Raw genomic sequence first — 19,967 nt, forward strand, 5'->3', positions numbered from 1 at the left:
TGCTCTTCTCTCTGCAGAAAGTGAAGGCAAGAAGTAAGACCATGTGACCACGTCTCACATGAGGAACGGCAGATTTATCAGACATCAATTCCATGGTGTTGAATAAGCTTCGCCTCGCTGAGAGGCAGAGAACAAAACATTTACAAACCTCTTTCGTTTCGCACTAACGGCGAGCACCGGTTTTATAGCATCAAGGTGGACGGGCCGCCGGCGGGACAGAAAGCAGGATCGGGACTTCTGTGAGGGAAAAGCTCTAATCCAGACTTTTGGAACTATCAGTTTTGCAGGACTTTAACAGATACGGGAGGCATGTATAAAATAAAACAATCCAGAGCGCCGTGCTCTCAGTCCCACCACGGCTTTATGAAATGCACATTTATCATAGTGTAATATGATGATGATATGACTGAATGTACCGACGATGACTTGCGTTATCTCAATAGTGTTTTGTTTTGTTTTTTAAATCTGATCTTGGGTATCAGCATTAGAATGCTAAAAAGTCTATTATTATCCTTATTATTCTGATTATTGAAGTGGTCCTCCTCCCTCCATAGTGCTGACACTGCATTTGTATAACTAACCTGTACTTGACGTAACCATGTTGATTGTATTGTCTTTATGTGAGAGTAAACCTTCACATCTACCTGCCCGATACCATGTAGGAACCCAGTGGTGTATATATTCTGTACAGATTCATGGCAGAGCACTAACATGCTTTATTGTACTCTATGTTGACCTCCATCATCCGTGCAGGAGAGCAGCAGGCAGAGCAGCAACATAAATTCAGTTTTATGCTTCCTACATCAGTTGATTTGGATGTTTAGAGTAACTGATATGGTTTTTTTAATGCAGGTTTTTTTGATCAAATTTGCTTAAATTCCTTTGATCATTTGCAACCCTAATTTGTATTTGTATTTTGCTCCAAGTTTGCTCAGGAACTGTAGTACGTGGCAACAGAGAAGCCATTTGTTAAAAAAAAGCAGCCAAGACAAGAATAGAGTTACCTGGAAAACTAGCTTTTAAAAAGGAATTCAGTAAATCTCACTGGAATTGTCCAATGTAAAACGTTCTTCTTTTTCCCCGATTGTGGTGCCCTAATCCTTTGCTCTGCAGCTGCCTCTCACGCCTCTCACATGCTAACTAGCTGACTGCAGAGCCTCTGATAGACAGAATCACACAATTGAAGCTTTTCTGTTGAATATCATCTTTGGTACCTGTAAAGTTCAACCCAATTAATTAAGGCATATGTAGCAAGTCTGCAAAAAAATATAGACAATTAACACAGGATTGTTAGCACATAAAGGGATAGCAGGAAGTGAAGATGTCAAAAACTGAATCATTCATGTGGGCAGTGGTTTATACCAGTTATTTTAGTAACTATGTAGATTTTCCACACTGAAAAAGTGGATTAGGTCTTCCTGAAGGCTGCCTGACATAAACACACTAAAAATTAGACTCTTAGATTGTGAAGAGGGAGTCATTAAGTCTAACATCAATCACCAATATTAGCATCTTCTTGCTACTCTGTCAGTCAGATCAAAAAGAAAATTATATTCACATCATGTTCATTAAGTATCCAGTCATGCAGAAGATAGTTGAATATGCCAACTGCCAGCTTTGTTTTATTACAGACTAGAATCATTAGCCTCAAATGTAACTAAGACGTTGTCTTTGAAAATTTAGCCTTTTCGGGTAAATATAATCATTCTGAGCAAACCAAGAAATGACCTCTACAGGCCAAATTTTTTGTGTTTGTTGTTTGTTTTGTGCAACATTTATAACTCAGCTGATTGGCTTGTAACATTACCAGTGTTCTTGTGAAGGTTAATATAGAAAAATTCAAGTCCTAATGGCCAGACCTGGTCTATCAGCTGCTCTGCCTCACTTACACAACATCTTACCTGCATAGTGTTAGTGATCATTCAATTACTTGAATATAGTGCTATGAACTCTGTTTACAAAATGCTGTCATCTTTTGGGAGACACAGTGTTGTCTTTAAAAAGCTGCTTGGTATGTTCAGTTAACTCACCTCGTTTATCCATGGAAATCAAACAAACATGAAACCTGCTGTTGCTTTTTTATACTGTATATGCCTTAATTCATATGTTTGGCAATCATGATTAAAGGACGTTTATATAAATGTGTTTCTTCAGTTTTCTGACTAATGGTTAAAAATAAAACCTGAAAAAGTAAATTATCTTATTGAGATAACATCAGCTGGTTTTAATTCTTCAGGCTTGGAATTTGGAAACGTTTGCTGTGTATAGCCAGATCTTTACAATGTGAAATGGTTTACATTTTAAAAAATTAGGAATATTAAAGTATTTGATTACTTATTGTACATAAACGTATAGAATTAAGAATGTGAGAAGGCCCTGCAGGTTAAGGTCCAGCAACACCATCTAGTGGCGCAGAGAAAGTTGCAGTTGAAAACGCCGCCTGGACAAGTGAGGATACGGCTAGCACACGCGCGCGCGCGCGCACACACACACGCACACACACACACACACACACACACAGTTCAATAACCTTAACTCAAAGAAAACTCGAATCTCTCTCCAAGTGCCCTTGATTCGCTACTCGGGACCATATAGTCCATAATCTGCCGCCTCGATCAACGACCCTTTGGTCGACTCTTACCCTCAAACAAAGACATTTATCTAGCCAAATCAAATACGGCTTTTAAACAACGTAAAAATAATAAATTAAAAAGTACATATAAAATACAGGTGGTTGCAGTTCTACCTCCTGCCAGCAGGGGGCATTAAACGATTTCCTTTCCCCTTCATTACTTCCGCTTTAAAGATGAAATGGGTGGCGCCAAAGCTTGACAACAAAGCGGCTACTCTTGGCCCTGCCCGTCAGTTTAAACCCTCTTTGCTGTGCTTTTGAATCTGTAATTACGATGTGACCTCATCGGAGTGGATAAAAGGATTTACCATATTATTCGTTACAAAAGCCTAACATCGGCGCTGAAATGTCAACGAAGACGGACCAACTTTTGATCGTTCTTTCCATTCTGGAAGGTAAGCTGCATAAACGGGCAAATTACCTCCATTTAAACCACTAAGCGAAGTAATTCATAACTCCTTACAGCTGGGACGCTTATAAGCATATAGTTCTCGCAGAGTACGGTTTACGAAAAGCATAAATCAGTTTCCCAAGATCCAACCTGCTAACTGCTCCTTTAACACGCTAAAAACTAACTCCATATACTGTACTGTAATATATCAAGTTACGTCACAGCCTGACTGTGGCGTCTCAGTAAACCCATCTTCCTTCGATGCCAAGGTCGAAACTTTCCAAAGAGTCAGCGTCTCAGTCTGGTGGTCCAGGCCAGTTTTGATGGGGAACACTTGGCCACAGACCCGGTGGAGCACGGTGATCGACCGCAGTTCAACACCGAGCTGGCCTGGGAGCTGGACCGCAAGACCCTGCACCAACACAGGTGGCCCTCATACGCATGTTCTGCTTTTATGTCAATGTTTTTGCAGCCCTATTTTCATACAATTTTCATGAGTGTTGACACGTCCTAGGCTTCAGAGAACGCCCATCAAACTTCAGTGCTTTGCGACTGACTCGGTGACAAAGAAGAACGAAAGTGTAGGCTACATCGTTCTGGACCTTCGGTCTGTACAGGAAGCCAAACAGGTGATCCTTTTCCCTTCCTCTGGGCGAAAACATTATTTTCACCGTGATGGTGGTATTTGATGAAAGTGATGTCTGACCGCTGGTGCCAGGAATATTATTTTGTCATTCTTCCTTGCAGGATCCTCGTTGGTGTCCATTGCTGAGCAGTAAATACAACAAGCTGAGGCCCGCGCTTCTCCTCAGCATGGTGCTGGAAAATGATAACAAGCCTTCTGAGCCATCTCCCGATAGGTTCAAGGCGAGGAAGGCGCCCCCCCGACAAGGTTTGCTGTTTTCTTGTTAGTGGTTTTTTGTTTCCTATTTGTTGTTTTCACTTCTGCACTTCGATATATTCGAACTGAAGGTGTCACATGATTATAAGTTGTTATAAAATAACCTACTTTTCCCTAATCCTCATTTCCTGTCCCTTTTAAAATCCTCTGCTGCTCTGATTTTGTAGGTTCTCCTGCTGTACTTGAACTTCTACCTGAAAAACTGGAGGCTGTCCTAATCCCAGATCAGGGTTACCATCAGATCGGACCTGCAGATCACTGCTCTGACATGTTCATCCTATCAGTCACTCTGGCTTTTGCGACTAAACTAGAACAGGTGGGGATGATACTCTGATCTTTGTCTTACAGTTACTTTTACATTGTGCTCCTTTTCGGAGAAGAATTCATGCTTTCATTATTTTACATAGACTTTATATGGTATATGGATTGAATAGGAAGGCACTCACTAAACATGTTCTGTGTTGAAAAGGTTTTATGCTTTGGAAATGCCCAAATCTCATTATTATTATTATTATTATTATTATTATTATTGCTGTTGTTATTGTTGATATTAATATTTTTTATTATAATAAGCATCCTTGGGTGCCTTGAAAGGCACTATATACTTCTAACAATGTGTATTTACATTTTTGTATATTATTTGTTGAAGCGCATTGATATTTAAAATGTCCTTTCTTGTTATTTAGCTGATTCCCAGCACAGTCAAGCTGTCGGCAGAAGGGTCAGAGTTTTATTTCTACTACTCTTTACTGGGAAATGACATCACCAGTGAACCTTTCCACAATCTGTTGAGTCCCAGCTTTGATCCTGAGCGCTCTTCTGTACGCATCCGCAGCAGCAAACAGGTCCTCCAGACCTTCCTTTCTCAGGAGCCTGATTTCGAGGTGCTTTACAATTATACTTTTTATAAGCCTTTTAAACACCTTAAAGTCTCGCAGTGTGTATCTATATGTGCTTGTGTCTTCTCAGATCCATTTGTGTTGTGGGAGTCGCTCTCTGGGCAGCACAAACATTTCTCTCTCGGTTCTGGCTGTTGGCTCAGTGGATCTGGAGAGCAAGGCAGCAGCGGTGGAGGGTGCCTTTATACTCAAACCTCCCAACCGCACTAATAAGATGCTGCCTGCTCTGCCTGCAGACCTGCAGCCAACTGTAGGAGTGTCCGTTACCCTAAGAAGAGATGTGGCAACACAGAAGATACACACAGGAAAGGTGCTTTTATTTGAGCTCTGAGATGTATATTGCTGTTTTAAATCTGACCAAAACATCCTGCGACTAGTACAGTGTAGTAATGTGAAGGATGTGATCTCTATTTAACGTCTCGGCATCGCAATGGACCGACATGTTGACTTCTTCGGTTTTCCAGCCTCCTTTGAACAAAGAAGGATCTGAAGTTCAGACACCTTCCCATCCTCCTTCCACCCCTGCTGCTGTTGCTGCTGCTGAGCAGAGACTTCGAAACACATCGCCAGTTCAAAAACCCAGAGATTCCCCTCCTCCTTCTCCTCCTCCTCCTCCTTCCCCTCCTAGCCGTGGGACTGAGAGTGAAGTGGAGAGTTTGTTGGTAGAACCTCAGACAGGACTGCCAGGTGACACCCAACACAGCAATAAAACAGTTTCATAAGATGCCATTTCACTGATCACCAGGGGCCATAACTGTTTATTTGTTTTTAAGCAGCTGCAGATTTGGATCTTGTGCAGACTGAAGCTACTGCAGACGGCGGCGCATCATCAGTCAGTGTTTCAGCTCCGAAGATTTTAATCCCTCCCTCTGCCCATCACTACTGCTTCTCTCTGGACTTTCGCACCCTGGGAGGCCTGAGGCTGACCCACTCCATTGCTGCTACACTCAGGTTAAAAATAAAGTCCAGATGTCGAATAAGCTGGAACCCACACATTCAGAATGATGATCACTGATTCAATGATGGTGGTGTTTATTTCAGGTACACATATCAGTTCTTTAGCAGTCCAGCTCCCATTATGACAAACCCTCCGGTGCAGCTGCAGAGGAACATGGAAGTGTCTCTGCCTCAGTCCTACTGTGCCTTTGACTTTGCTGCTCTTCCACAACATCTACAGGATACCTTTCTAAAGTAGGAGCACACACATACAAGTTGTTCTTACTTGCTGTTTGTGTATTTATGAAGGTATATTCCCTCTTTGCACTGAACTGACTTGGATTTTAGAATATATATATAGTAACACTGGAATCTGCTATAGCTGAATTACCTTATTGTAGACAGCTACAGTCGTTCTCATTTTTGTCCAGCAGGGGGCGGAACATGACTGTATTTAGACATTGATTTGCAAGCGAGCGTTCAGCAAAGGTTTCAGCTGTGTTTTGATTGATGAGTGAATTTTTGTATCTTGCAGAGTTCCTCTGGAGGTGGAGGTTTGGCACAAAGACGCCAACAGCAGAGACCAGTTGATAGGACAGGCCTCCATCCAGCTGTCTCGCCTTCTGATGTCTGAGAGAAGCAGATTTCAGACCTCAATGGGTCAACAGGGCTGGAGACAGACTTACCAGGAGAGGATCCCTGTCCTAAAACCACAACAGTAGGAAACATTCACATTTAAACCCATTTGAGTGCATGTGCCAAAGGAGCTTTATAGACTCACGTTCGCTCTTTTTTTAATCACTGTTCAATATTGTCCGACAGTCCCACTGAAAAGGTGGCAGAGTTGAGCTTTGTGGCTACTCTGGAGGACCTGGGGTTTGTTAAAACCAGAGAGGTCATTCTGTCAGATTCTTTACAGGTGAGATGTCCATGTCTGCACACAAAACTCCAGACTGCACTTCCTGTCACATGTCTGTCGTGTTTTATGCTGTAGTGTTTCTTTCTCCTTTTATCTGTTGTCTCCTTAGAATGAACATTTGGGTACCACAAAGCTACCAGCCAACCAAGCAGCAAACAGACCTCCTGCTTCCACATTGGATCCCACCCCTGTGGTCCCCACAGCCCCAGTTTTACCCAGAGACACCCTGGAGTACCGTACAGCTCTGGAGCTGGAACGGTGGAAGGAAGAGCAGGAGGATCTGTTTGACGATGAGGTGAAAATTTAAAAAAAATGGCTAGTTGTTGACACGTGTCCTCATTTGTTTAAAATAAATATGGACTCAAATATTCACGTTAAATTATTGTTTCTGCAGTTGAGGAAGAAGGAGGTGAGCTGCATGCAGGCTCTGGCAGGAGAGTTGAAGAAGAGAGAAAAGGAGAGAGAAGCTCTATTTAGAAAGAAGGTGCCTCCTTTGTCTAAACAACAAGACCTTCTGAGAATATCTGAAGGATAATGTGTGACCACATTTACTTTTAATTTGAAAATCTCTGTTCGTAGGCGACAGAGTACAACACCTTTGAGGAGCAGCTCCGAAAGACCCTGTTGGATCTGGAGAAAAGAGAGAAACATCTGGCTGAAGCAGAGCTGGAGGTCAGACTCATCTGGCACTGGATGAGATGATGCATGAGGGTTGAATGAAAACATGCTTCTCTGAACTAGTTAAATATTCCTATCTTGACCCCAGAATAGATGCTGTGATGCTCGGACACTGATAACAATTAAAGGAAACCATTATTATTATCCAACTAATGTTTAAATGCATTTCAGATTTATTTAGCTTTCAACAAAGCAACATTCTTAAATATGCAGCATTACATGAGTCCTTTTTTCTATACAATTGTAGTAGTTAATGACTTTTTAAACACTGCTGATGTGTTCAGGCTCAGAGGCTGCAGAGAGAGCTGCGTGCCGAACACGATCTCGCCCAGAAGGAACTGCGAGCAGAGCGCGACCTATTTGAGAGGGAGCTGCAGGAGAGCAGGAGGAGGCTGCAGCAGGAGTGTGAACACCGGGTGGCGCTAGAGAGAGACAGAGTTCGACTCATGGAGGAAGAGAGAACTCGGCTGCTGCAGCAGGTACAGAGCGGGGAACAGGGTTTGATCAGGAACGACACAATTTTAGCATAATTTAATGTGCTCCTGTCTTATCCAGATTGCAGATGGGGAGTCTCGATATAAGCAGCTTGAAAAAGAGTTCCAGCAATACAGAGAACAACAAAACATCAAACCTGAGTTCAGGCTGCAGACAGAGGTCAACATCCTCAGTCTGGAAAAGGTAGGCCATAAAGGTACAGGGTACTTGCTGGACTCTACGTTCTCCAACAGTTTTTACCTTTAACTTTGGTGTTTTTTGCATGCAGTGCAGGCATTCTTCCCAAAAGTTTAAAAATAATACAGGTTCTTGTTATCAGTCCTGAAATTAATTTAGACTCTAGCTCTGTCGAGAGTCATTCAGATGTTATATATGTTATTTTTTGATTTGTGATGATTCAGGTGGAGCTGGAGAGGAAGCTGGAGTCCACCACCAAGTCCAAGCTGCATTACAAACAGCAGTGGGGACGTGCACTTAAAGAACTGGCCCGGTTCAAACAGGTACTGTTCAAGGTGCTCATCCATCACACCGATGCTGTTTCTGTTATAGTCTTTGCTCACAATAAAATCCATCCCTTTGATTCATTAAGGGGAATATTTTACCAGCTTTAACAGTCGGTAATAATACGAATGTCCTCAGAGATGCAATAAATTATACTGGCACACACTTGAATTTAGCTGCTGTGTGTTATGAGATTGTCTGAAGTCGGTCCGTCTCAGTTCTGCATGACAGGTTACAGCTTCTGACCACAGAGAGTTTGTGTGACAGAGAGCTGAGTGGGGCTTTAGTGAGCTGAGACTAATGTAAATACACTCGTCCTGGACTGATGTGAGAAACTAATAACCGCTGCTGACATTAAACAGCTAGATTTCCCTCCTTTTTCTTCAGCATCCTTCTCACTTTCTCCTTTCACCTGCGTTTTTTCTTCATTTTTCTTTGTCCATTGTCACTTTCTTCCCTGTCTTACAGCCTTTCTCCTTTTTTTCCCTGCAGATCCATTTGTTTGTATGATTATCCAGATCGTCGTTTTCTGGTTCATGTCTTCTAGAAAGTGACTGTTCGTGGTGCCTGTCTTTTCCCTTTTTTGCTCTCTCTCCTCTCCTCTGTCTGCCATCCCTCCCTTCGTCTCTCTTTAAGTGCCACATCATCATAAAGAAAACAGGCTGTGATTTATGCTGCTCTAAGGGGGTTCGGTGCAGAGTGTCACCCCCTGCCTATTAATCAAACTGGTATCGCATTGGGCAATAAGCTAGCATCCGTTTACTATTCAGATGTCACTCTCTTGCTTTTTTGTAAAATATCAGGCCTGTGTTTACACGACCATCCATCTTGGCGCTCCGCGGTTTTAAAAACCGACACTTGTTTGGTTTTTGTCGGCCTTTCCTCGCCTATTTATTCTCTCCTCTCAGCGCCTCATATGGCATGATGTTTAGCTCAGCTCGGATCATAAAAATTCTTGCCCGAGGAATAATGTGTTTTTCAAACCGGGAGGCGCTGGCTCGCAGAGAACCAGAATTAATACCCAGACAGCAGTGAGGTATTAGATCAAAGAGTCGGCCTCGGTCTTTTTCAACTCAAAATATTGGGACAGGGAGCTTAAGTTAGCCCTCTCAGAGCAAAAATATTGGGATAAAGGGATTAAAGTTTTGAGTGGGGGAAGTTAAATTGATATTTTTAAAGCCCACGTTGAGGATCGGGCTGCAAAATATAGTATTTTCACTAACAAAGCTGTGAACACACCAGCAATGTTAGCATACAGAACCAGAAAAGCTCTGAAGGCTTCTGAAGATGATATGTCCCATTTTTTTCTTTGTAAGTTCTGGTATTTCAAATCTTTGCAGATGTGGTGTCATATCACAGAATCACTTCAATATCAATTCAGTTTTCAGTTTAACTCATTGTTTTCATGGCAGTTTAGCTTCATCTGATCTCAAAACACAGACTGGAGTGACCTCGCTCTGGGCTCATCTGGAAGAACTTGTCCTCTCTGATGATGTTGTGATTGTGTTTGTATGAAACTCTCAGACAGATGGAGCTTGTTGTCTGCAATCAGTTGAGTATTACTGGTCTCAGTGGAGAGATTCTGATGGTTCCCACTGTTCACTGCTGGAATGGTTTGATGCTCCAGTGTGAGGAGGCCTTGTTCCAGAAGAGAAGGGTCAGAAACGTCCATATATTTACTGGAACCAGTGTCCCCCCACATTTATCTAACAGTCAATATATCAGTGTTTTCAGCTCCGGAGAAAAACTCCCGGAAACATAACAGGAATGGAAACACGGCTGGTTTATCACCTTTACTAAAAAATGATCAAACAATGACAATTTTGAGCTGTATTTCAACCTGTTGCATACTTAAAAACAGAATTAGATTAGAGCTTGCTTTTTGTCAACCATTGATCCTGTTAATATTCTAAACCATACTAGCTGTTGTCAGGCCAACTAAACAAATATACCAGTGGGATCTGGGCCTCTAATCTCTATATAAAGAGGTGTTTGAGCCAGACCCAGGCCTTTATCAAGGGCAGAGCACATTCTTAAACTTCTGCTGCTGTGTCTCTTATCTCATGTTATCACTTTCACAAACCTACCAGAGCAGCCTGAAAATACTGATCTTAACCTTTGACGACACCCAGATATAAAAGTGCTGCAGCCTCTGTGGGTCTGACCTGAACCTCTCCAGGTTCATCTTCACAGGACCGGCCAGTGTGGCCATTTGGCTATTATTAAAATGGCCAAAATCTGGTTTTACCGCTGTAATAGGTCATCTCAGGCTTTGGATTTAATTGTAAGAGGAAACCAACTGGTGTAATTAATCCCTGTTTGTGTACGTGCTCATAATTTAGTGTAATTTACCGCAGCCCCATTCATCTCCGGCACTAGTCCCAGTCGTCCTCTTTCTTTATCCGTCAAATAAGAAAAAAAGGCTCCAACTGCGTTGATGAAAAGGCCCCTGAACCCCTGCAGGTGGGGGGGCTGCTCAGAAAACTACTTCTGAGGTGAAATAAAAGTGTGTCCACATGTGAGCAGCAGGGCGAAAGCATTCGCACAAAACGACCCTCCAGAGCAGAGGAGGGAAAACGGAGGAGCAGCCGGGGGAGGAGAAGTCATCCTCTGGTCATTGTTCAGAAAACCAGCATCTGAGAACCTGGTTCTGCTCTCCTGGAGTTCCTCTTAGAGGTTCGCCGTCCTGTAGCTCTTTTGGACATCGTCAAACACAGCCTCATGTTTCCAGCGTCAGCTCATGGACGTTAAGTTTAAAAAACATGTGTCCCTCTGTCTTCTTTGGGTCACTACATCCAGGATTTCCAAGCTTTGAAACTAAAACCAGTTGTTTTCCGCTCTAATGAGTTGACATTAGTCATGTCAGGAAAAGTGAAACTGTAATTGTTTGCAGAGGGGGGTGCAGAGTTGACTTCAGGTCTTCTTGTCCTCGGGTCTGGTTTGTTTGTGTCTCCTGTCTTGTGTTTTCACCTTATCACCGCGGCGACGGTGCCGGCTGCAGTTGCCGTTTGATTGATGCCATGAATGTGAAATATCTGCCATAGAAACAGACTTTTAGTACCTTTTCTGTGTCAGCCTCTTCCTCTCCCCCCACCGAGGCCCCGGTATCACCTCGTCCTCTAATTGTTTCAGGTCTCGGCCCCAAGATTGTCCTTGGCAGCGGGCACCAGAGAAAATGTTTAGCCTGTTTGTTTTTGTTGTAATTAGCCTTAAAACAGCCTGTAATACAGACGGCTAATGGTCCGCAGAGAGTCCGGCCTGTGTCAACATGCTGTACGTGTGTGTATGATATGTTCATGAGAGATTGTGTGTGTTTTCATGTGCGCCTGTCTGTGTTTTTTTTCTCTTTTTTTTCCCCCTGTGAGGAGGTGAGCTGATCAACCGTGTGAAAATGGAAGATTTCCGCATGCAAGTTAGCTTCCCCATCTAGAACTGCACTTTCTGCTCTGTGTCACCAGAACACGCAAAACAAAACAGTCCAGAGTCGTTATTATTGTTGTTGTTATTATTATTATGCTGCTCTGGTCAAGTTGTTGGATTGTTTGAGGAGTTGGACATCAGAGCTCAGAATAAACGGTTTTATTCCTGCGCTTTTGAAACCTGGTCACATGACACCAGATTTACCCTGACCTTCAGCCTGGCGTCCCGTCAGTTGTTGTTTTCCCTCCTTGGACAGCTTCTCTGATTTATGCGTGTCCAGATGTGAGCCAGAGTAGACGGAGACATCATTTGGTATTAGGGGTAATTTGGGGAAGTCTGACTGAGCTGGAGGTTCGAACAGCTGAGAGAAATATGACTTGGAGGCGTTTTTATGAGGCAGACTCTCTTTTCCCATCGTGCCGGTGTTGCGACTGTGGGTTCTTCGGGTCGTGCGGCACTTTTCTCAGGGAGGTTTTATGAAAATGTGAAGCCAGACAAATTAATCACCAAACTCTACTTTGCGTAATGAAAACAAGCAGCTTCCTGGCAGCTTAACGCACATTTCAGCGCTGAGGTCAGAGGTTTATTTTTAAATATTCCCAGATTTGATCCTCAGAACCCAGGCCTGTTCTGTTATTGAGAATAACGCACAGATTTCAATCCTATGAAGCCAGGTCACTGATTCCTGGTGTGGGTCTCTATGGTAACCAGCTCCAATAGTGGTGAGGCGAATAAATATGTAAATAAGGACCAAACATATGCACTCATTAGTTAATTAAATAAGATGTACATTTTTACACATTTATGTATTTCAATCTCCTGTCATTTTTCTTTTGAAAACGGGTCAAATCTGTGCTTGCAGCGGGAGCAGGAAAACGCAATGATGCGCCTCAAGAAGCAGCAAGCGGAGCTGGAGGCCCTGAAACTTCATAGCCTAGCAACGGAGCAGGAACAGGCGGTCCAGCAGGACCGAAAGGAGCTGGAAGACATCAGAAATGACCTCAACAGGTAACACCAAACGCAACACATGATGCAAACAAGTAGCTAATATTTAAGTATTCGCTATTTCATCATTGTGTTTTATTGTAAATGAGTCAATGTAACACGAGATGTATCCGTAACACTGTAACACAATACATGTATCCATTAAATATTCGTTTCAGGTAATTAATCAATCAATGTTGCGTCTCAGGTTGAAGCAACAAGAGGAGAGATTAGGCCCCTCCTCCTCGCGTCCCGCCCCCGCCTCCTCGCGCTCTGACCCCGCCCCCTCGCAGCACGCGACCAGGAGCGCCGGCGAACACCTGAGCCGCCTGTACGAGGAGAGAGACACCCTGCTGAGGACGGGCGTTTACACCCACGACGACAGAATCATCTCCGAGCTCAACAGGCAAATACTGGAGGCCTCGAGGGAGCGAGAAACGGCGTGACGGCGTCGACCAACCAGAAGCCAAAAGAGCCGAGGACAGACGTCGGTGTGGCCAAATCATTGGTTCATCCGTCAATCATGATGTCTCCTAATTTAAATTGGCTTAAATTCATCCTTACTGTTACGTCGAAAATGAAACTTCACACTGTGAAGCTGTGGTGCAACTTGATGTTTCCCAGTTTACGTTCCAAACGCCATTTTACGTTGTTGAGGCGTGATTTCTGTCACATCCCTTTCAAAGAACACGCTGGACAACAATCGGCGTCGGTTCACGTCCGCGTGCCCGCGTTGGTGCGCGTCGGTGGGATTAGAATCTCGGTTGTTTTAACCCTTCAACCTTGTCGTTTCTAATTTAATTTTCAGGAATTCACTTTCATTCACCTGCTGGATTGATGAGAAGCAGCAGCTTGACTGAATGCTGTAAAATCTGCGTTATTGATCCTAAACTAAGTTAATAGAATTCTGTTAAAATAGTTTGTACTTTTATATATTTTTCCCTGATGAGATGGATCCGCCAGCAGGGGGCGCATTAGTTCCAAAACAAACGTCACCGAGTCTCTGAAGCTTAAATTTAGTTGGTCAGAGGTGACAGATTTCTGAGTTTGTCGTCAATAAATTATTCTGAAGTGAAATCTCTGCAGTCTTTTTTCAATAAATTATTTTGCATAATATTTTGTTTTTTTTTCCCATTCAATTCTAGTGTTGAAATGCGATTTATTGTGTTGAGGCTCATCAAGTGATTAAATATTTATTACGTTATTTTGGTACTTTTTTTTCACGGTCGTAAAATCGTCACTTTTCCCGTCACTTTTACTAAATAACATCGTGTGTGTAAAGATTCCGCTTCCAGTCAATCGTGAAAATACACATTTTTATATACCTTTCTAAGGATCAGTGCGCTTATATACACCCAGATTAATGGAGTCGATCTGTGGAAAAGCTTAAACTAATTAAATTAGATTGAAATTTGACAAAGCCGTTTTAGTGGCAGGTTTAAATACAAATAGAATATAAAAATGATGTGATAAATGTGAACAGAATCAGCTGGAGGACGACCGCAGACAGACGACGCGTGTTATCACATGTAGAACATGTACTCACACACACACACACTGCGTCTGTGTTGAGATCTGGGCCCTCAGTGCTGACAGGGAACAGATGTTCCCAACTCATCCATCTACTGGGAGCAGCAAGAGGAGGAGGAGGCGCAGCGGCGAGGAAGATAAAGAGACAAGAAGAAGAAATGTGACGCTGACGTTTGAAGTAAAGTCCTCCTTTAATACCTTATCATCTGGGCGTTTTATCTCAAACTTCTGCTTGTAAAAATTTTTTTATGAGTGATAAACGACTCGAATGCGCACACGCACACCCGCGTCATACCTCATAAGACGAGGGCGAATCCATGATTTAATAAAAAGAGTTAAGGCTTTTTTATATATCAGTTAAATGTTAGTTCTATTATATTAAAGATAAGGCAAAAAAAATCTGGTAAAAGTAAAGTAAAAATAAACAAAACTTGCTCACTTTAATTGTTCAATGGAGGTGGGGGGTAATATTAATACGTAATTAGGTAAAGTTGATGCCCTCCACACCGCCAGAGGGCAGCGTACCGCAGGAGTAGGTGCCAGATCTTTTGGTTGCAGCGTTTATATTTGTAGCAATGATTAATTGATTGCCATCCCCAAACGGGTCCGTTTAGATGTTTCCCTGTTTCTTTATTTTGTAGCATTACCTCTAAATTCATGAAGTGCAGATACAACTTTATTTAAATTATAAATGGGCCGCTTTATCGTGATGTGCACCCTGTGACAGTGATGTGATTGTTGTCCAGCGTGTTCTTTAAAAGGGATGATTCATGTAGCAGAAATTCTTTCACACGCACACACATACGCCGTTTCTGAACTCATGGTCAGATTTTCTCACAGTGAATTTTTCTCTCATTTTTCTGCTCCAACATGTTTCCAATTAAATCTTAACAACTCTGCTGCATTGCGTCCTCTCTGTTTTGACCTCTTGTCTGCTCCATATTTTAGTTATTTGACAGGAAATTACACTAAAATCGATAAACAACCTGTTTATTATCTTAGATCATATTCCTTTTATTTCCCATCAGAACTTTCTTGACCTAAACAATCCAACCTACCTTTTCTCTTCAGACGTGCGGCAGTCTACACTTTCCTCCTGTAGTTCTCCATGTTTCTAATGAAAAACTACCGCTTCCATAATCTAGTGGAATTTAATCTGTCTTTGCTTTGACATTAAAAGAGACAAACTTGAGACTCTTTGCTCGTGTGTTCATTTGTTTGGCCTCAGGCTTCTCGATCTGCTTCCCACGCTGGAAAAACGTCAGTGATTGATGGGTGAAAAGCTCCGACTGTGTTTGTTTTGGTGAATTTGTCAAATCCTCTCAGGAATAATCTCTAAAATCAGACTGGAAAGTGGAAAAGTCCACTTTGTGACTGCGGCCCCGACGGAGCTGAGGTCAAGGCGCTGCTGTCGCTCTCCGTGTTACAGATTATTAGCAGTAAGTAGAGGCAGCTGTTGATGCCTGGCCAAAGCTCACATAAGGCAATTTAGAGCATTATTTGAGCCTAAAAACACATCATAGTGGGTCAGGTGATCTTTTGGGGCAGGAAGAACCACTTAATAGAGTCTTAAATGCTCCAGCGGAGAGGTGGAGCCAGACACGCTGCACTGGGATTACTGGTAGACAGAATCATCAAGAGAAAAGAATCAGCTGTTTGCTTCCACCATCCTGTACTACTCACAATGGAAATGCAGGTCCCAGTGTCCCGGACCAGATCAGACCAGACCAATCAAACCGGACACAATCAGGATCCATTCTTCTCTGTTTATTTTAACATTAGAATGAACAAGATCCAGGTTCTGTGCAGCTCATCGGAGGAGTCGATCAGATTTACAAAAAAGAGCAACTTGTGGAAAAATAGAGTAAAGTGAAGGCTTTAATAACAGTAGTGTAGTTTGATTTGCTCTATTCCACTGCTGCAGAGACCAGGCCTGATCTCACGTCTTTGGTGTCAGTACCTTTGAACCGCTTCTGCCAAACATCTGTATATTTCTTTGGAAACACGTCATGGGCTTGTCTGTTTTGGCATTGAGTCTTTATTTCTTTAAACCTCAGCTGAAAAGTTCAACTTCTGCATCCCGACAGACGTGAACAGAAAGTGAATATGCTCCCGGCTCTGGTTCATATTTACATCATTGTTTTGGTTTGTTTTTAATCGAAGGATCAATGTGTAGAAAGCCCATATTATTATTTTATATACATACATAACTAGACAAATAAGCATTCAAAATAAAGACATATCTCACATCTTAACCATGTCTGTGAGAGTTCAAGCAGCTGTTTGCTCTCTGGAACTCCTACAGACGTGTTTCAGACTGTAGATCCACCTGATTCCAAACGGCCGTGATCTTTGGGAAGTTAGTGATACTCTTATTATTAAAGCTTTTTTAAACTCTCAGGCACAAAAAAATATTTGGTATTCGTGTAACAACTGTGCTTTTCCCCTCCGTGATTTTAATTCAAAGTGTTTTAGAGTGAATATTTACACATCTGAGATTCCCTGTGAATGGATTCAAATTCAGCCACTGGAAACTTTGGCCATTCTTCTTTGTGTTGGCGACCGAATCTCTCATCTTTGAAACGTAAACAGGCTGAACACGTCGGACTGACTTTAACCTAAATACATACTCGAACACATGATGTCATAGCCTTATATTAAACACAGGAACCGCAGAGTTATTTCTATAAGAAATCACATCCATCATCTCCCCAGGATTTGTTTTATCACCGTTAACATCAAAAATTAAATTACCATTTTACAGAAAAGTGCCTGAGGCATGATGTGGGCAGGAGGATAAATATAGTAAGCTTCTTCTTGTTTTTTTTTTTACATATCACTTTTCATTGTGTTCATTTTTTAAATGTAAAACATGTTGTCCTCCCACCTCTGCTGTTGTGCATTTACAGTCTGCTCTCTTTGGTCAGGCCCTCCTTTGGCATCGCTGTTGTAAAAAGGAAATAAAGCTACAGAACAACAGTCTCTCTCTCTCTCTCTTTTGTCCAAGTTTCAAGAAAGAGTTTTCTTTGGAGGAAACCCTGACAGGATTCCCAAAAGCCTCCGATAAATATCCTCGTCCGAAGTGTTTTAGAGTCACAAGTCCGACCTCTGCGTGTGAAAATTCATCTCTGTGGACAAAACAAATCTTTGGTTTGACGGGACGGGGATTCTCTCCAGCAGGATGAGCGTGAGTTCACCGTCTGTCCACAATCAGTGGAGAAGAGATCATATTAAACCAGCTAAATCTGAAGACGATAACTTAAAAAAAATCTGTTTTTTTCTCCCCCAGGATCTCCATCCACAGCAGGGCCAGATGAAAAATCCCACCTGTGTATTTTATGGTCAAAGCAACAAAGACTGTCAACTTTCCTCATCTTGGGTGTCGAAGGTGGGAGATGTAACAACACTAATTCAACTGTGTGAGGTAGAGTGAGACCCACAGCCTGAAGCTTGACGTCAGATAGCGGCGCTTAAATGGCCAACAAGCGCAGAACAACCTGACAATGTTTATGAGCTGTCAAACCACTGCGCCAAAAGAACCTACATATTTTCCTTTAATTGGAAAAACTCAAAAATAGTTGAATAAATTGTGATCTCCACAGAACCTTTTCATTCCTTCACCTATTTACAGTTTTATTCACTGTATATTTCATGTGAAAAACTGGTGTTCTGGTGTGGATGGAGCCAAAAACAGGGAGGAAAAGCTATCTCAAATTTAGCTGCCTTAATGTGTGTGTGTGTGTATGTGTGTGTGTGTGTTTGTTTGTGTGTGCCAGTGGGTTGTTCTCAGTCAGGGGTTAATCCACCTCGATGGATTCGCTCTCATTAACGGGTTTACACTCGTTGGGTAGTCGTTGATGCCGGCTGAGCTGAGTGGCCTGTGTGAAGCTGCGGTCGCAACGCTCGCACCTATCACACGCACACACACACACACACACACACACACACGCACACACACAATTGGAAAGAGAGTCACACAAAAATTTTGTTAAAAGAGTGTGTTTGTTGCAAATGACATTTGTAAGAGCAGAACTCTGAAACAACCTTAAGATCTCTGAAGCTGTGGTCGCAATGTTTGCACCTGTCACACACACACACACACACACACACACACACACACCCACACCCACACACACACACACACACACACACAGACCTTCCTGTTAACTCTAATTTCCAGTGACAGTACAAAGTGTGTGTGAGACCCAGTGGAGCAGCAAGCTGTAATTGTTGCCCTGATCTTCACACTCTGACTGACACACAAGAACACACACGGTCTGTCTGTCAATAATCTATCTAGTGGACTGGGGAGGATATTCCCATCACACACGTGCATTCTCTCAGATGCACACACACAAACCTACACACATACACACCTACACACACACACGCGCACACACACACGCATGCACGTCAAGACCTGATAAAGCAGTGTCACTGTCACTTTCATTAGAATGAGAACAGAGAGGGAGCTTTTTTTTGGACGGGTTGAAGATGGGGAAGTGTATGTGAAAGTGCGTGCATGTATGTGTGTGTGTGTGTGTTCCTCAAATAGAAAGAAGCTGTGTTGAGGTATTGGACCTAACAGCCCTGAAACAAGGCTAACACGCTGTTAGATTGACAAGAGGAAGCGGAGGAGGGGTGATGTTAGATAGAAGCAAAAAGCCATTTATTTTCAGTTTTGAGGCCGAGTTTATTAAAGATGTTGACATCAGTGATGGAGGAGAGTTAAAACTTTAGATGGTCCAACATTATACAAGCAATGAGATGCAACCAATGCAACCATGTGATCAGTTTAAGGATCTGCATGGTGAACTGATCACAGCAGAACATTCTGCCCTGAATTTGATCCTGTCTGCTCAAATCTGTAAATCTGCAACAGATCAGCTGATCAAAGCTCTTCTGAAGTTCCTCTGCCACAGCGACTTATCCTCCAGGACAGAAATGAAGATGGCTGTCCAGCAGAACAAAGGCCAGAGCTGAGACGTGGCGGCTGCACTCCGCTGGCTATCGACCCAGCAGAACCTTTTACCGGCGTGCACCTTTTCTGGGCAGGGAAAAATAACACTGAGCACTCTGTCCTGACAAAATGACAGAGGGAGCTTTAATGGCTTTCTCAGGGATCACTGAAGTTTCAGCCCCTCTCTTATCTCAGTTCTTCCTGCTAAAGGGGCCATAATTGGACGCACACAAACACAAATTGTATTCAGGTGGATTGACAAGACCACTAAAATCCCATCACTCCTTATTTTAGAGCCAGTAAATACCCTCTAGCACTACTGATAACATTTAGCTACATTTCTGACAGCTTTCTTTTTTCTCTCTGTCATTTGGAACAATGTCATCAAAGTCTAAACAGGACTTTTGTAGTTGTTTGACGATCTTGGTGAGGAGCACAGACGTACGCATGGATGCAGAGGACATGGATCTTCTTCATTGTGGTGGGGAATCAGCAGCACACCCATTTGGTTTGGTTCAAAAACAGCAGCCTGATCGGCTCCGGGGAGAACCGGTCCTGAAAAAGCTGCCAAGCTCACAGAATCCCTGCCTGGTCTCCTCAGTGGGCAAATAAAGTTGACCGTTTTCATCCTGACAAAGTGACAGTGGCAGCTTTAATCTATTTGCTGCAGCGTCCAAAAAGAGATAACTCCCAGAGGCCATCGATCGGCTAAAGATTTCTG

General features: G+C 42.8%; 3 protein-coding genes across 9 annotated transcripts in view; 2 read left to right on the forward strand and 1 right to left on the reverse strand.

The window, feature by feature from the left end:
• The window catches only part of znf608 (zinc finger protein 608), a 30,229-nt gene extending 28,088 nt beyond the window's left edge, over positions 1-2,141 (forward strand). For all 4 annotated transcript variants that reach the window (XM_029830096.1, XM_029830094.1, XM_029830095.1 and 1 more), the window contains exon 9: positions 18-2,141. In XM_029830096.1, the coding sequence (XP_029685956.1) occupies positions 18-37 (20 nt within the window). In that variant the 3' untranslated portion in view covers positions 38-2,141. The remainder of the gene's footprint in view (positions 1-17) is intronic.
• Positions 2,142-2,796: 655 nt separating this feature from the next.
• Positions 2,797-13,870, forward strand: cep120 (centrosomal protein 120). Of its 2 annotated transcripts, none has more exons than XM_011615374.2 (20): positions 2,797-3,027; positions 3,293-3,449; positions 3,538-3,652; positions 3,771-3,915; positions 4,092-4,240; positions 4,611-4,808; positions 4,894-5,133; positions 5,288-5,510; positions 5,597-5,774; positions 5,865-6,014; positions 6,295-6,477; positions 6,582-6,678; positions 6,788-6,973; positions 7,073-7,162; positions 7,258-7,350; positions 7,641-7,835; positions 7,912-8,034; positions 8,253-8,351; positions 12,635-12,780; positions 12,965-13,870. In XM_011615374.2, the coding sequence occupies exons 1-20, from the start codon at positions 2,979-2,981 to the stop codon at positions 13,200-13,202; spliced, it is 3,054 nt and encodes a 1,017-aa protein (XP_011613676.2). In that variant the 5' UTR covers positions 2,797-2,978; the 3' UTR covers positions 13,203-13,870. The 2 variants fall into 2 exon arrangements, with proteins under 2 accessions (XP_011613676.2, XP_011613677.2); XM_011615375.2 differs by having other exon boundaries at positions 2,798-3,027; positions 5,600-5,774.
• Positions 13,871-16,047: 2,177 nt separating this feature from the next.
• The window catches only part of prdm6 (PR domain containing 6), a 42,787-nt gene continuing 38,867 nt past the window's right edge, over positions 16,048-19,967 (reverse strand). The window contains exon 9 of one of the 3 annotated variants that reach the window (XM_011615538.2): positions 16,048-18,195. In XM_011615538.2, coding sequence (XP_011613840.2) covers positions 18,084-18,195 — 112 coding nt within the window. In that variant the 3' untranslated portion in view covers positions 16,048-18,083. Of the gene's footprint in view, positions 18,196-18,965; positions 19,334-19,967 lie in introns of those variants that run through there. The other 2 variants (XM_029829916.1, XM_029829917.1) reach the window with 2 other exon arrangements.

The sequence above is a fragment of the Takifugu rubripes genome, chromosome 21 (assembly GCF_901000725.2).
Source record: "Takifugu rubripes chromosome 21, fTakRub1.2, whole genome shotgun sequence".
Taxonomy (NCBI): Eukaryota; Metazoa; Chordata; class Actinopteri; order Tetraodontiformes; family Tetraodontidae; genus Takifugu; species Takifugu rubripes.